At 37.9% G+C, this 16,032-nt stretch overlaps 1 protein-coding gene across 2 annotated transcripts in view; it reads left to right on the top strand.

The window, feature by feature from the left end:
* The window catches only part of SH3GL2 (SH3 domain containing GRB2 like 2, endophilin A1), a 97,659-nt gene that overhangs the window by 79,173 nt on the left and 2,454 nt on the right, over positions 1-16,032 (top strand). For both annotated transcript variants that reach the window (XM_079330766.1, XM_079330767.1), the window contains exons 2-8: positions 111-179; positions 2,403-2,475; positions 7,235-7,378; positions 9,288-9,421; positions 10,490-10,648; positions 12,050-12,153; positions 14,544-14,674. In XM_079330766.1, coding sequence (XP_079186892.1) covers positions 111-179; positions 2,403-2,475; positions 7,235-7,378; positions 9,288-9,421; positions 10,490-10,648; positions 12,050-12,153; positions 14,544-14,674 — 814 coding nt within the window. The remainder of the gene's footprint in view (positions 1-110; positions 180-2,402; positions 2,476-7,234; positions 7,379-9,287; positions 9,422-10,489; positions 10,649-12,049; positions 12,154-14,543; positions 14,675-16,032) is intronic.

Raw genomic sequence — 16,032 nt, 5'->3', positions numbered from 1 at the left:
GACTTGTTGTACTGAATAAACAGAAAAAAATCTAGCATTTCTACAAGGACATGGTGTAGCTAGATTTTTCAGTTGCTGAATCTGTTTATTGTTCTTTTTTTTAATTGCAGAAAGTGAGTGAAAAAGTAGGAGGTGCAGAAGGAACAAAGCTAGATGATGATTTCAAAGAAATGGAAAGGGTAAGTCTAAATACAGCATATATTCATTATTACCATGCATTTTTTCTTTCTAGGACAGGAATTTCAAAGGTTTTGTCCTGGAATCACTCAGAGAATTTTGATATACTTAACTTTTATTCAGCAGGACTGAATTTTCCATTTTCTGTTTCTTTTTGTTTTCTAACCAAGGGATATATAATGTATGGCACTCTATAATGCAAATATTTCATTCAGAGGTTGAGGCTGAAGTTAGCTGCAAATTAGTTGCTTTTAAACTATTGTAGAGGACCTCTGAAAACTGAGTCTGTCTTCAATAAAGCCATTTCTGTGGTGATGGGTGCTGGTAATTCTCTGCTTCTTGAGGATCAAGGCACTGGGCATGGCAGTGGCACTGGGGTATGATTTCACAGATTCAGAGGTCCTATTAGGCAACCTCTACTGGCTATGTGCTTCAGGGAGATGGGGCTAACCCTCCAACAGGCTGTTTGGTGAGGCTGGCAGTGGTAGCACTGAGTGTCTCACTGGAAGGGTAAATAAAAAGAAAAAAATCCACAGCTGTGGGTGGCAGTGATAGTATTTCACTCAAAAGGAACAGTAAGGGGCAGCGTTTCTTCAGGCTTCAACTTTGAGAGGTACTAACAAATCTTGTAATAAAAGCTTGTGCTAGGAGATTTGTAAGATGTGTATCTGATATATAACTCTGGTTAAGAGAAAAAGAAGCTATTTATCTGTACATTGGAATAATGAGGTGGGGAAAAAAATTTGGTTGAACAGTAAAGGGCATATCCTTTGTACTTCTTACAAAGAAAGTACAGAGCTGATTTTTCCCTCTCAAGTTCTACTTGAATGGGTAACCAGTATAGGCATTCCTACTGGAAGATGTTAACAAGGATTCAGAAAACTGGGGTGAAGTTTAGAGAGGAAAACAGGATATTGCATCAGCCTTGTGTGGGTCCCACATCATGCTTGTGGGCAGGATGGGTTGGCAGCCCAGGAGACAAGAACACTGAAAGCTGAGGAAAGATTGGAGTGAACTTACCAGCTGCCTCCACACTCCACCTGGCCCTGTGTCCACTTTTCTGCAGGCAATGGACATGATCCTTCTGCACATCCCTGGCCTTCTGTTCCCTCGCCCCCTCTGTCCTCTGCAGCCTCCTAGTCATTTCAGTGTTCCCTGCCAGGCAGTTCCCCTGCTTATTCACCCAAGTCTGGCAGACCACTCTTGCTTCCCTTTGTAAAGGATAGAGGAAGACCTGGCAGATGGCAGTGGCAGTAGGAAACAGGAAAGCCATTATGTCAGCATGATCCAACCAACCTCTCTCAGGTGTTCTTTTTTAAAATAGGAACTTGCCATTATGATAAAGGACTTCACTCTGTGGGACAAAAGCTACCCTGCAGAGAAATACAATGTGTCCTCAAAAATACAGAGTACAGGACATCATGGGGATCCCCCCAAACTGCCGAAGCAGCATTTTTTCTCTGAGACCTGATTCTGAGAGTAAGATTAGTTGCATACTTTGCTGCATTCAGTCTAGGATGTGGATAGGGGCTGCTTCCTAAGAAAGGAAGATTTCTTACTACAAAGGAAATTAGAAGAAAGTAATGCTATTTAGTTCTAAATTTTTTAAAATCTGAAATATGGGAATCAGCCAAGGAGAAATACATGATCAGTGCATTCATGCTGATAGCAAGCAATTTGAAGAAACTGGGAACTAAATGATGTTTAGTCTTCCTTACCCTAATTTTACCAGACCTTCCTCTGGAAGAGATAAACAGCTCATTTTATTGTTGGTGGTTGGTTATGAGTGACTTCTGCTTTCCTCTCATTTTGCCAGTTATTAGGGGATCAAAGATAGACAGTTCTCCAAAATATTGTCAGTGACTGTTCTATCAAAAAGTTTTCCCTATTGTGGATGGGTCCCCGGGTGATATAAAGAATTAGCACTGTGCAATGATCAAATGTATCAATAATGCTGTACAATCTACAATTCCTAACACATTCTGTAGTGTTCCACACTAATGATTGGCCTTACTTGAGAACAGACCTGCTGTAAACTGAAATGGCAGATTCATGCTTTAGTAGTTTTCCAGCGATTACCACCATTCTGGTACCAGGGCTGTTCTGAAATACATAAAATAAAATTATAAGACGAGTTAAAAAATTCGTAAGAACTAAATGTGAAAAAAATGTCTTCCTTTTGTTTAACTTTCATGTTTCTTTTTGTTTAACTCTCTGTCCTCTAGAAAGTGGATGTTACCAGCAGGGCAGTTATGGAAATCATGGCAAAGACAATAGAGTATCTTCAGCCAAATCCAGGTAACCTAATTTCACTAATTTCACACTTTTACAATTTTACAGTATGTTTTGAAAACACTCTTTCTTACCAGTATAAAGTCTGATAGATTCTGAGGTTTTTCCTTTGCCCCGAGATCACCCCAGAGGGACACGAAGGTGGTTCAAACCCTGTTTTTCTCTGAAGCAGCTGAAGAGAGACTGCCGGAGACAGTTTTCTCTTTTTCCAAGGATTGTTTATTGTTTCTTATCTGAGGCACCTTTTCCTGGCCAGCAGTGGTCTGCTCAGCCTGGCATCCATGGTGGAATCTGCCTGGTGAAGGCAGGGCTTATTTTATATAGTTTGTACTACGTATTACATGTTTACAAAATTTTACCAATACAATACAATTTTATTAAATGGTCCAACCCTGACTCCATCCAATCCAAGAGTGCCAACGTGTCACCCAACATGGATGACATGGAGAAGAAGGAGGAAAAGGTGTTCACCCCCCAAATTCACCATCTTGGCCATGTGTCCCTTATCATAAACATTCAAAAAAACCCTATTTATCTACATTCTGAAGGTCTAATTTACACTTTACTAGTTTTGGTAGCTTGTTTCCATTCTCTTTGTGCTGACAACTTCCCCCAGAGGTTAGAATTCAGCATCTGTGACACCAGGGTCTCACTCAGGAGTCTTTGAGACCCTTGCCAGGGGGGTTTTGAGACCACAAAGGAGGCCAGGGGTATGCCTTGGGCTCCCACAATAGATCTCATCCTCACTGGTGCAATTAACATTGACACGAAATTGATGAAGTTACTGTAAAGTGAACAACAGAAATGAGTACAGGCATCTGTGTTAGGCTGTTACAGTGAAGGGGGACTGACTTTGGAAGGCTTGTTTCCCTTCTGAGTCTTCTTTCTCTAGGGAGGCAGGCAGCACATGCCCAGGGACAGGGTGCACTTCCTTGTAGGAAGCAGTGTGTCAGTGCTGTGAGCGTGGGGACTGCCTTGGGGCTGGCACTGGCAGTGCTGCCCCAGGCAGCAGGGCAGGGCTGCAGCCAGCACCCATTCTCAGCTCCAGCCAGGAGCTGGAGGCACTGACAGCTGCAGCCCTGGCAGAGGGCACAACACTGGCTGTGGGGCAGGTGAGACCCCACAATCAGCCCACACCTGAGGATCAGGAGAGGCTTGGTACGAGTGTCTGCATGAGGCAGCTCTTTCCTCGACCTTCCCAGTCATTTGCCCTGTGAAGGAAAAGGACCAGGCAGTCCTTGCAGACCAAAGTTCTAAAGCAATTTCCTTCATGGCACGAGAAGAGATTTTCCACTCTTCCTCTGGTTCTCTGGCGATTTCTTACCCTTGTTGCAGAGAAGGAATGGTATGAAAGAGCTGTTGGTGTCATCCTGGCGGAGTGAAAATCAAGTATTACCAGACATGTCAAAACTGAACCCTCAAAATAGAAACCAATGAGTCTTTTCCATAGGGAGATGAAGGAACTGGTTTGGCTGGACTGATTGAGAACTGCATGTTCCACTTCTGCAAAGGTTTCTCGCAGGGACATGTGATGTGGTCCTGCAATAAACAAGCAGCCATTCATTGAATATTATGGAGATTTCTGTAGTGATCAGGACTGCAAGTGTTTTCATACTAGTGTAAGTCAATGCCAGCATCGCTGGTAAGATCAATGGAGTTAGCTTGTGATAAATCACAGAATCTCAAAATATGCAGAGCTGTAAGGGACCATCAAGGATTATTGAGTCCTGGCCCTACAGAGCATCATACCCAAGAGTCATACCATATGCCTGAGAGCATTGTTCAAACACTTCTCAAACTCTGTCAGGCTGAAAGTAAAATTAGGCCTTCTGTCTACCATAAGCATCTTAGAGTTTCATGGAACTACAGACCAAATTCCCACATTTACACTGAGAAATTCTTTTCCTAATAGTTGGAAATAAATTTGAGCTTCTGTGAAGTGTTTCAACTCCAGTGTGGTATGCTGAAGGACTATTGCTCATACAGATTAATTGGCAATATTTTTATGTTAGACCACAAAAGAGAAGAAAATATTTTGATGATGCTGACAATGGAGTGAAAAAAATAGGAATAGTATTTGCAAGTTGAAGAACTGCTAGAGAGAAAATAATGATGGCTGGAACACTTTCTATGTCAGCAGATTAAATTCTGTTTATGTCTTGAGGCCACAGCTTCATTGCATGTACTCTGCAGGAAAAGCAACAGGATTGGCAAACATTGCAGGGATACTGATAAGATTGTTAACTGCTGTCAAACTGTTGTTAAGCAACACTGCGTAGACTGAGTAATAAGCTTTGGCTGTTCAGTGCTTCTCTGACTGCCTTCTTGACACATCTGAGTGGTTATGGTTGCTGTGAATCATGAAATTTGCACACAGCAAAAGCAGAGAGCAAAATTTCTACAGGTAGCTAAGGGTGTGAATTCAAGCAATTCAGGCAGATGTAAATTTGCAGTGCTGCATGAAAGAGCAGTTTCCATAGTCCAGCTACATATCCCTTCATCTACTTATGGCACATGCAAGTAGAATAAAAAAATTAACATCATGATAGGCAGGAGGAAGACTCACTTTTGTGCCTACATAGTGAGATGACATTTTTCATTCCACAGCTAAGAGAAAAGGACTAAAACTTTCCAGCACTCACCTGATCTTAGATTGTTTTATGTCAGTTGCAAAAGGGCTCCCTATAGTAAGAGGAATTGTAATTTATTTTTTCAATAAAATAAAAAATTTTCACTTTTGAAATTCTCCCTGCAGTTGTATTACCTTTTGCATGAGTCCCCTTAAATGGCAGATTCTAGTATTCCCATTTGCTTTTTCACTTTCATAAAAATTAGGAATATTATATGGTGAAAAAAGAGGGGATGTAATTTTAAAAACAAACAACCCAAAAAACAGACCAAAACATGCCACAGAAAAGGAACAAACCTTTTAACAGCAACATTTTAAAGAAGATTAAATGCCTACCTGGGTTTGGTAGGAAGAAGAGGAGTTGGAATGCAGCACATATTCCTTGATAAATAAGATGGAAAACACTTGGATAGCATAGTACTGTGGTACTAGAGATCACCTGAGTCCATGGTGAAATGTTATGAAATACCAATAAAAGAAGTATGCATCATTGTCTAACTTTTGCTTTCTAGTTTTACCTTGCTGTTCAAAATATAGCCACTTTATTTTTTTCATATTCCCTCTTATAATTCTTAGTTTAATTTCTGAAACTACTCAAATTTGCTCCTGATGTAATTCAGCTTGTTGCCTCCATTCCCCTGACTAATTTTGTTTGTGCCTTATTTTCTTTTGTGCTTCTGTATTTTCTTATCACCACCATCATTTCAATGACATTTAACTTCATTAAAATGCAGTTCTTATACTGAACATTCAGCATGTCTGCTGATTGTAGTTTTGTAGTTGGTAGAAACAGAAGGCATCAAGAAATTCAGATGTTGAAAAGCATGATCTGGTGGCACTCAAACAAGCAGGAAAACTGAAAAAAACATAATTACTAAATGTTAAAGATATGTTGCCCTTTCATAGCTGCTTCTCAGGCAAAACAAGTGCTGTGAGACTTGTCTGATTTTCCTGTGTCTGTTTCCATGTCTGTATCTGTGCAAACACATACATAAGCTGCAAATTTAAACATACTCTACAAGAACTCTCTCTTGATATGCACTTTTTACAATAAATATATGAAGAACATCCAATCTGCTAATACCTCACTTTGTTGAAGTAACGTGTGCAAGGTTGAGTTTTGACCAGTCAAATACACAAAAGTGTGAACTACTGATGTTCTGTAAACAGTAAAACTAATTTTAAGAGCACCATACAGTCAAGTGTTTGCAAGGGGAAAGGTAGAGGTGTTCATGGCTGCCCTGCAGTAGCTGTGTGCAGTAGCACACAGCGTAATGTAGATAACAAACATGCTCTGAGTCTGAGTTGCTGGCAATAGGATTTAGCTGGAAAAATTTGAAGTCAAGTGGCATTAACTAATTCACTCTCTTCAGGCCATTTGCATACTGTAGTTACAAAAATTCACTAAAGCACATGAGCAAACAAATCAGTTATTTTATATTTGCTGTCTTTTTATTGATATTTGTGTCCTGTCTTTTAATATCTGATCTTCAGTTGTGTGTCTGAAATAAAACGCAAGTTAAAGAACAGTTAAAAACTTTTATTGAAGTAGGAGTTTCCCTGAATCCTCATAAAAAGCATAAAGTATTGCAAAGGTTGCTGCACATCATGTTTGGGGACACAGGCTTTCCTTAATATTCTGCAACAGAAAAACTTTAAAACATTTTAAAAGTGAGAGGTACCACAGTTTAATGTTCAGTGTACCCAGTGTGAACTTTTCCTTGAGGAGAGGGCTGGCTCAATCTGGTATCCATCTGGTACCTAGGGATTTTAAGATTAAGAAGAATTTGGAGATATCTTAAAGATTTTCTTCTCTGTCACATGTCAAGCATGCTATCTTGGGAGTGTTCCTGGGCTTACTTCTGTCCATGTCATTTCAAGGGAAGCTTTGACTTAAAAGTTCAGGACAGTGACTCCTCTCTAGTCTATCAGCAAAATAAAAATGGTGTTGACCAACAACATTTCACTCCCTTGCTCTAAAAAGAATTGATGAAAAACAGGGCTTAGTCCTAAACTTACATACTGTCTTTAAAATATATTTTAAGTTGCTCAGATAAATTTAAACACAAGAATGGATTTATTCCTGTGTAGGCAAACAATTGCATGTTTGTAACCTCTGTCACTTGCCTTCCTCAGCTTCTAGAGCTAAACTCAGTATGATCAACACTATGTCAAAAATTCGAGGCCAGGAAAAGGGGCCAGGCTACCCTCAGGCAGAAGCCTTGCTGGCAGATGCGATGCTGAAATTTGGCCGAGAACTTGGTGAAGACTGCAACTTTGGTAACTTGTTTACTTCCTTTTCCATTATAATGCAATAAAAATGGTAGGAAAATTTCATACAGCTTTCATTATTAAAGGGCTACACTCTTATAAAAGAAGAGTATCTGCAGGAGCATTAGAGTTCTGCTTCTCTGCAAAAAGCGAGTTCTGCTTCATCCGATTTTTCCTTTAAGGTTGGTCGAGGCCTGTTTTGAGTATCTTCTGAAGATTTCAACTAGAGAATTTTTTCTTATGAATGGAAGTCAAATTCTTTCTATTTGGACCCATAGGCTTTAGCCCTCGGTCATAAATTGTGATGCTATGGCTGTGTTGGATTGAAATATGTACATGTGCAGAAATTGTATTATTGTCTATGCATATTTGTAAAACAAAGTGCTTTTGTCCTCAGAGTCCTTAAACTGTTACTGTCGTCATTGCAGGCAAGGAATAAAAAGGAATTTTTTGTAGGCTTTGGTATTTTTTTTTTTCTGGCCAAATTCCACATTTTAAGGCACTAGTGAACACTCCTGTCTTATCTGTTAACTGCTTCTCCTTCTGAGCTCAAATGAATTCACTGCTGTCTGAGTTACAAATATTAAACTGACTCTTTATGTTCAGCAATGGAGTTCTGTTTATAAAAAGATGACATTCACAACAGAATACTTTGTCTTTCTGTCTTGTTCATGTGGACTTCTCTGTGGCCATTTTTACATGACAACATACAGGACCCTCAAATGGGACTGTGAAAATCCTGTTGTCTATTTGAACCATCATAAAATGGTTTTCTACATTTGGAGTGGAAAACGTACTTTCTTAATTATTTTATGTAATTCACTAGTAAGCTTGACAGACATAGTTTGATTTGTGCTAAATACTGATTTTTTTTAATTGGTTGCCTCTCATTTACTAAATTTCAAACAGGTATTTAAAAGGAAAATGAAGAACTAATATGAACAAATTGCTTTTTATTCTGTGATAACTGCAATACCATGCAGCAGAATAGATACAGCAATAGCTGAATTATGGCTTATATATTAATAGCAGCTATTATGGCTATTTGTTGCCCTTTGTCCAAATGTGGAAGGCTCTCTCATTTTGCAGTGAATTGCTGGCATCTGCTGCTTGGGAGACAAAACTTCTGGTTTCTCACATATTTTGGTTTTCAGACGTTTTGTATTCTTTGAAAGTGTTTTTTTTTTATCCCTAACCTGTACCTCCTCAAGCCAGGAGGGTGTGTTTAAGCTTCTTACTTTTCTTTTTATGCAGCAGGAGTAAAACCAGACTGGTAATTTTTGTGGGCCTCTGGTTAATCTTGGAGAAAATTTCAAAAGACAGTTAGGATTATTGAAGTTTATGAGCTTCATACACCTACAGACTACACTTGAGTGGTCTGTGTAGTAGACCTCTCAAGTGTAGTAGTACTATGAAGTCTATAGTCTCACAAAAAAAAAATAACTGTCATTAAAAAAAATCTGTTAAATTGTTAAGAATTTTTACACTTGGTCCTGTCACCAGTCTCACTGATAGAAATAGGGAGACTAGACTCCAATTAAAACTATTTTTAATGAAGTGATTGTACCACCAAGTTACATATAGTTAATTAACTACAATTAATTCTCTTCTAGCATATTTATTTCAACAGAGAGAGGAATGAATAGACAACAAGGGATGTGGAGGAGCCTGTCTTGACACAGCATAGAACCACTAATTCAGCTGTATTGCAAGGCATGAACTCTGGTGGCTGGCTGCAGGAGAGTAAAATCTATGTTGCTCTTTCACGTAGTGCATCATCCTCTCTTTCTTTCCTAAACTTGAGACCAAAAATCAAACTTAGACCAAACTAACTGATATTACCATAAAGTTTCAGTGACTCAGTTCAATTTTACAGTGATTCAAAACTAAGTTATTTTGACTGCATCTGTTCTTTCAGGACCAGCACTTGTTGATGTGGGAGAAGCTATGAAGGAGCTTTCTGAAGTCAAGGACTCATTAGATATGGAAGTGAAGCAAAACTTCATTGACCCACTTCAGAATCTCCATGACAAAGATCTGAGAGAAATACAGGTATCGTCCTCAATGCGGTACTTAGTAATGCCAAATGTGTGCACTGTCTATATTTTAAGAATTTTTGTTGGTTTTGTAGTTTAAAATGGGACATTCAGATTTGAAAATGAGCTGATTTTTGTCTCTTTTGGCTTGAATTTTGCTTTTCAATTCTGTATCTCTTGTTGATGCTTTAGAAAGGAAAAGATAAAAATTTGAACATTTTTTATGGCAAAATTTTCAATCTTATGGAGGCATGAACACAGTACTCTAATCCTGCCATTTGAAAGCCATTTCATAAAATGGATACACCAATGTTTGCATTCCATTTTCTAGTGTATAGCAAATGCTTTTCTGCAAAAGTAGCTGCTCTTCTCAACTCAGTAAGGCTCACATAGTGTTAAATATATGTAGATGAAAGATATCTTGGACTGCTTGATATAATTCAGAAAATGGGTAGTTATAAATATAGTAGTGGATGATAAATTGGTTCTTCTGAGATAAAATAAACACCTCAAGTAAACATGGTCATGACAACAGCATTCACTTCTGGTTAGTTCAGCATGGCAGCTGCTAAACAGATGAATGTGAATGTCAGCTCAATTAACAGTCTAGAAAATCTTCAGTATAAGACAACATTAAGATAACTTAGTGGTCTGATAAAAATGATAAAAATAATTCCTGTGTTGCTTTGTTTATGAAAGCTGTTGCACAGTCAAAAATGTACTAAGTTGTGCTTTTAAAAGAATTTTCTTCTGAACATCTAGAGAAAAAAAAAACTTAGTGTTCAGACGGTTGTTCATTAGAGCTAAAAAACAAGAAACCTGCATATCTTTTATACAGATGACAATTGAACTTGTCCATTCTGTGTGGCCTTTTATTAGTGTTGGCCTGTCTTTGCTTCTTAAATGATACATAAACCCATGTATTTCATTGTTCCATATTTCTGTCCTCTGGGAAAGGGCTAGTAGATAGCAAACAGCATGTGCTTTCAAGTATGCATGGACTACCTGCTTAGAATGCAATATCAGGAGAGTTGGGGAAGATCCTTTATTGTCTGCTTGCATTTTTGTTTTTTGGCTTTTTTAGCATCACCTGAAGAAAATGGAGGGTCGACGCCTGGATTTTGATTACAAGAAGAAAAGACAGGGCAAGCTCCCTGATGAAGAACTTCGTCAAGCTCTGGAGAAATTTGATGAATCAAAAGAAATTGCTGAGTCAAGCATGTTTAACCTTCTGGAGATGGATGTGAGATAACCCATGTTAATCTTTGACCAGTCTCAGAAAGATAGTGGAAGCACTTTCCTCCTTGTTGGACATAGTGAAAGGCTCAGAAACTGTAGTAATGTATAGTATGTTCGTGTAGGAACAATTTCTTAGCTATTTTATAGGTAACTGAGCTAGAGAATGTAAGTCCTCCATAGCATCATTGTGCTTCCTAACTGCAAAGCATTACTTAAAAAACCAAAGTATCCTTCCTCTTAGAATTATGTAAATGTAATGAATTATTTTTACTTTTGATTATAGGGTTTGTGCCAAGGAATTTGCTCAAGTGTATGGTCTGCTGAGAGGACTGTAAAGATTAGAAATTACGAAGTCATAACCCCCTGGTTACCCCGTGATAATCAGATGCAATAGTGAATAGAAAACTCAATTTAATGTGAACTGCTAATATCTGACTCTTCAGAATATATTTTGCCTATAGATCAGTTGGGATTGAACATTTTCTAGGTTTATCTAGTGTTTTATTTATAATTAATGTTGAAATTGTAAAATCAAGGAAGAAAAAATATCTCTATAACATGTCAGCGGAGGTCTGTCTTATAGAATATATAGTCAAATGAAATTAAATTTAAGTATTTCTGTAGATGTGAATTATTTGATTTATTTTAAGTACACACCTATTCTAACTTCTCATTTTGTTTCCAAATTGCTATAGAGAAGCTATAACAAACCTGAAAATATTTGCATATAGAACTTAATATTTACTTAGGAATTAAATATAGCTGCACTGAAATAAAAGAAATATAACAAGGCTGTAGTTTTAATCTTTGTAGTAACATCCATACCCATGTGTGCAAATAGTGCTGGCCAGCATTACACCATTGTGGCATTGTGCACTGTGAATACTGCTAGCAAAGACATTGCCCACAAGGTGGGGGTCTGGGTGTTCTTTCCCTCATGAAGTGGAATGCTCTCTGCTCTCACTACAAACTTCCGCATGCCAGAGTACGTAGTATCTTTCTGTTATGGTCTGCCTCACATGCAGAAGCATGGCCATAGTCCCTATGGTTCTGCAGCCTTCAAAGGCAGGGAGGGATGAGGTGTATTATACTCTGATTACAGTCTCATTTTTGCTTTCATAGTGTTTGCTGAATGTGGTAGGTCTGTAGGCTGCTGTGCATGCAAATCAGCCATGGAGAGATGATCAGCGGAGAAGAGTTGCAGTTACCATTCCAGATCAGGTCATAACCAGACGTGGTAATGAATAAAGACTGATATGTAAATATTCACTGCTAACTACAAATATAATTCAAGGTTTTAGAGAGATAAGTTAAACTGCCTTTGCACTAGACAGAGGTCTCTATTCTCTATTGCCTGAGCTGTTGGCATTCACCTAAGATCTGATGTTTTAATGTCAATCCTCAGATTGAGCAAGTGAGCCAGCTTTCTGCTCTTGTACAAGCCCAGCTGGAGTACCATAAGCAGGCCACACAGATCCTACAGCGAGTTACTTCTAAACTGGAAGATAGGTAATGCACTTTTTAAGTTTTTTAAGTTTCTCGAATAGTAACTTTTACAGAGGTAAAAAACCTACAAGTAGAGTGCAGTGCTGTTATTTTCGTCACTTGGTACTTGTACTTTTATGAAATCAAGAGCCATTTCATTCGAGGATTGCAAGCTGAGATTTAAATATTTTGGAGATGCATTTGCTTCTGAGTATGAGTTCAGGAAAGCACCTCAGCTCAGTAAAGTTAATTGAAAGTTTACAAACACTGAATTCAGTGATGATCACAACTTTGGATTCCTTGCTGTTTGTGCATGTATTTGCAAAATGTGCTCATTCTGAAAGAAGATGTTAAAAATTTGATTTTTTGCAAAAGAGTATCTTTGTTGCATTCTTGTCTGTCTGAAGATCTTCCTGAGCCTCATTATTAATCACTTTATTAAATACTCCTCCTACTATGAGATCAAACTTGATACAAGACTTGAGCTACCTCTTCCATCCCCATTTGTATAAATGTGTGTGCTATAAGAATTCCTACAACTTGTTTTTAAAAAGTGTTTCAAAATTTTTACTTTAGAGTTTTTGTTTCCATCGAAAGAGATTGATCAGCTTTTCACACACAACCTTCTTCAAATAAATTTAACATTCAGGAAAGGTTCCTCTGCCAGTATGGTTCTGGCAGACTTAGTAAAAGCTGGATATAATTCCCAAGTGGAGGTAATGTTCACATACTGTGCAAAGGCAGCTGTTTTCTGATGTCATTAGTATAGATCAATAATACTAATACTAATAATGCTAATACTGCTGGATCTGTCAGTATTAATTTTCTCAGAGCATGCGTCCTGAAAACCTCATTCAACTCTAAGTCTTATTGTGACTAGGAGCAGCACTTGTTTTGGTGGTTAGGCTGTCCAGCTGGGTGTTCCTGGATACAGTTTGCAGTACTAAACAGCTAATAGAACAATTTATAGCACTTGCAAAAGTGTACTGCAATCACTATCTTTACGCAAGCATTACCAATTCCTCAGGAACAGGTTTTTTATCCGGTCCATGGATTATGTCATTTAGTGAACAAACATCTCTACAATAGATTTCTCTTTGTATGTCAATTCAGATGATCATTTGCCCTTTTAAAATACCTGCTATCTGGTTGGTGGTTTTGCTTTAAGTTTCAGCTGTGAATGATGTTAGCTTTTCAAGGGCCTTGCATCATAATGCTGTGGTAATTCAGTTAACTAAATTTTTTGAATCCGTAATTGTAAAGAGCCTGGTGGCTAAATCATACTTTATCCACACCACTGGACATAAATTGAGCGTTGTGCTGTGTTCACACCAGAGATGAATCAAGGATGTAGAGCAGTTACTATCAAACTGCTAGCCTTTTCCTGCTGGTGATAGGCAGGTAGCAAGTAATGCATAACCCCTGGGGTCTGGTTGGGTTGGGATTTTTTTACCATACGGACAAGAAAATAAATTATAATTTCCTTTTAAGCTGAGAAAATTTGTTGCTGCTCACTGTCAGTGGTGTCTACAGCACATACTGCCCATTTTCTAGGTACTTTAAAGGAGAGAATGGAACCTGTTAATGCTGGCTTCTGGCATGGACAAGGTCTTATCACTACGAAGATTGTCCTATGTAAAATATGCACAAAATAATTTTTGTAAAGTATGAGATAGACTGCATAAACTAAGAAAAATTTTAAAATGCACTTCTGTTTTCTTCTGGGCTGTTTAGACTTCAAGACTTCCTTCAGGAAGTACAAGTGAAAGAATTTTGTGTTTTTTCTACACATTAGTGCAAGTCATGAACATCCTTAAAATGCCATGATTCCAGGAACTAGGAAATATTAGGAGCTTGGTGAACAGTGGGCAACTTTCGGTAAAATTAATAAAAACTGGAAGGTCAACAAAGACTATTTTAAACTCCCTTTTTCACCAAGTGAAATGAGGATGCAGTTTTCCAGACACAGTATCATGACAGAGCAGCTGGGAAGCAGAAATAATTTCCTTTTAGGTATTTCTTTTCTTAAGAAACATGGCTTATTCAGCAAGTCACTAGAACTGTCACCTTATAGTTTATAATCTAAAAAAAAAGCCCTTCTCTAAGCATTGATAGTCACATAACAAGATTTTGTTTAATATGAGCTCTTTGTTTTTGTTAAGCAAAAGGAAGATAGACAAATGCCTAGGTTTCCAAAAGGAGTGAACAATTAACAATTTCATGGCACAGTCACATCGACTGGTTTTGGTAATTTAAACTACTGTTGTAAACAAAAAACTACTCCAGATGACTCAACTTGTTTACTGTGGATGATTGGTGGATGAGAACTTCAGCCTTGGAAATGAAGGTATTTGGTGCATCTCATCTGCTAACAAGATATTAACTCTTGACATTTAACCTTGATGCTTTGGCAGAATAAAAGAGGCATCTTCTCAGCCCAGGCGAGAGTACCAGCCCAAACCCCGCATGAGCCTGGATTTTGTGACTGGTGACAATACACAGCACAATGGGGGAATATCCCATGCCACCACACCCAAGCCATCAGGTAATGCCAGAGTTTTGTGTCAGTGCAAAAGCTGCATGCTTTCTTCTGAAGATTAGATTTTTCCATAAGGGAAAATGAGAATGGGAGAGTATATAGGAGAGAGACGTTTGAACTGTTGTTTCTTTGTGAAGTGTAGGCAGTAGAACAGAGATGGATTACCAACTGCTCTAAATGTGTCTTTTGGTCAAAATTTCTTTTGTCCTAGAAGATTACTCTGAAATACAGATCTTGACAAAATAAGCATTTAGAAAACCAAAATAACAGGAATGAAAAAGCAGAAAGCTGAGGCCATCTGGACCTCCATAACCATATTTTTTAAAATCAGGTATTACAACACAATGAGCCTGAAAGTAAAAATAACAAAAGAAAAACTAAGCTATATTTGTCCAAATGAGAGCAGCACAAGCAAGATTAAACAATAAGTATTAATATGCATAATTACTATCTTAAAGAATGGTTTATTTAATATCAGCACACACCACGGAAGGCTTATTGTTTCTTACATAATAATGATCTGTTATCCCATGGTACAATGAGCACTGCCCAGACCCTGATTTTAGTTATTCCAGTTTACCTCAGTGACAATTGCTATCAGATTCCACCTTGCAAGACTAGATTTTTCTCACTAGATATTTAGTCAGAATTTCATTTCTTTCCGTCACATCCTGATGTGCTTGTTTGATTTTCTCCCACACCTAGACAAGAACAGTATCTCCATTTGGCACTGGCAACTGGAAATCATCTCACACAATCTTGCAAACTCTTAGCAATCTCCTCACTATGCTAACAAGGACAAGGATATAATAGAGATTCCTTGTGCATGAGTTTGACTTGAGACTTGCATGCTGGAGTAGTTCCACCAGTAATTTTCTTCTTCACTCCTTTTCTTGTAGTGTCATTAACACTTGTCTGTGCTAAGACACAGCAGACTGATGCTCATGTATCTCTCCAGTATTTATATTTCCCTCTTCAGAGAGCAGTATTTAAGATTTTCTTCAATAGGGGTTCTTCCCTTCTTTTGAAGTGCTTATTAGTTTCAGAGGAATGCCTTCTGTGAAAATTCTTGAATATATGTTTGGGGTGATTAATTAAAAGAGTTTATTTGCTAATTCTTCTAAATTTCAGCTGATAACAATGAGGATACCAAACACACTGTAAGGCTTGTTGATGTCAGTACAGTAGTCTTCATGAACAAAGAAACCAAAATACACTGTGAGCAATATAAAGAGAAGAAAACAAGATTTTACTATAGAATAAATTAAATCTGGTATTTGGAAAGTTTGCTCTATTGAGATCTATAGAAATGTAAAATTTTTTGTGCTAAAATAACTCATGCATGGTCCTTCTAATCAGAGTGA

The sequence above is a fragment of the Erithacus rubecula genome (genome assembly GCF_903797595.1).
Source record: "Erithacus rubecula genome assembly, chromosome: Z".
In the NCBI taxonomy this organism is placed as follows: domain Eukaryota; kingdom Metazoa; phylum Chordata; class Aves; order Passeriformes; family Muscicapidae; genus Erithacus; species Erithacus rubecula.
This window is presented reverse-complemented; position numbering and strand designations above follow the sequence as displayed.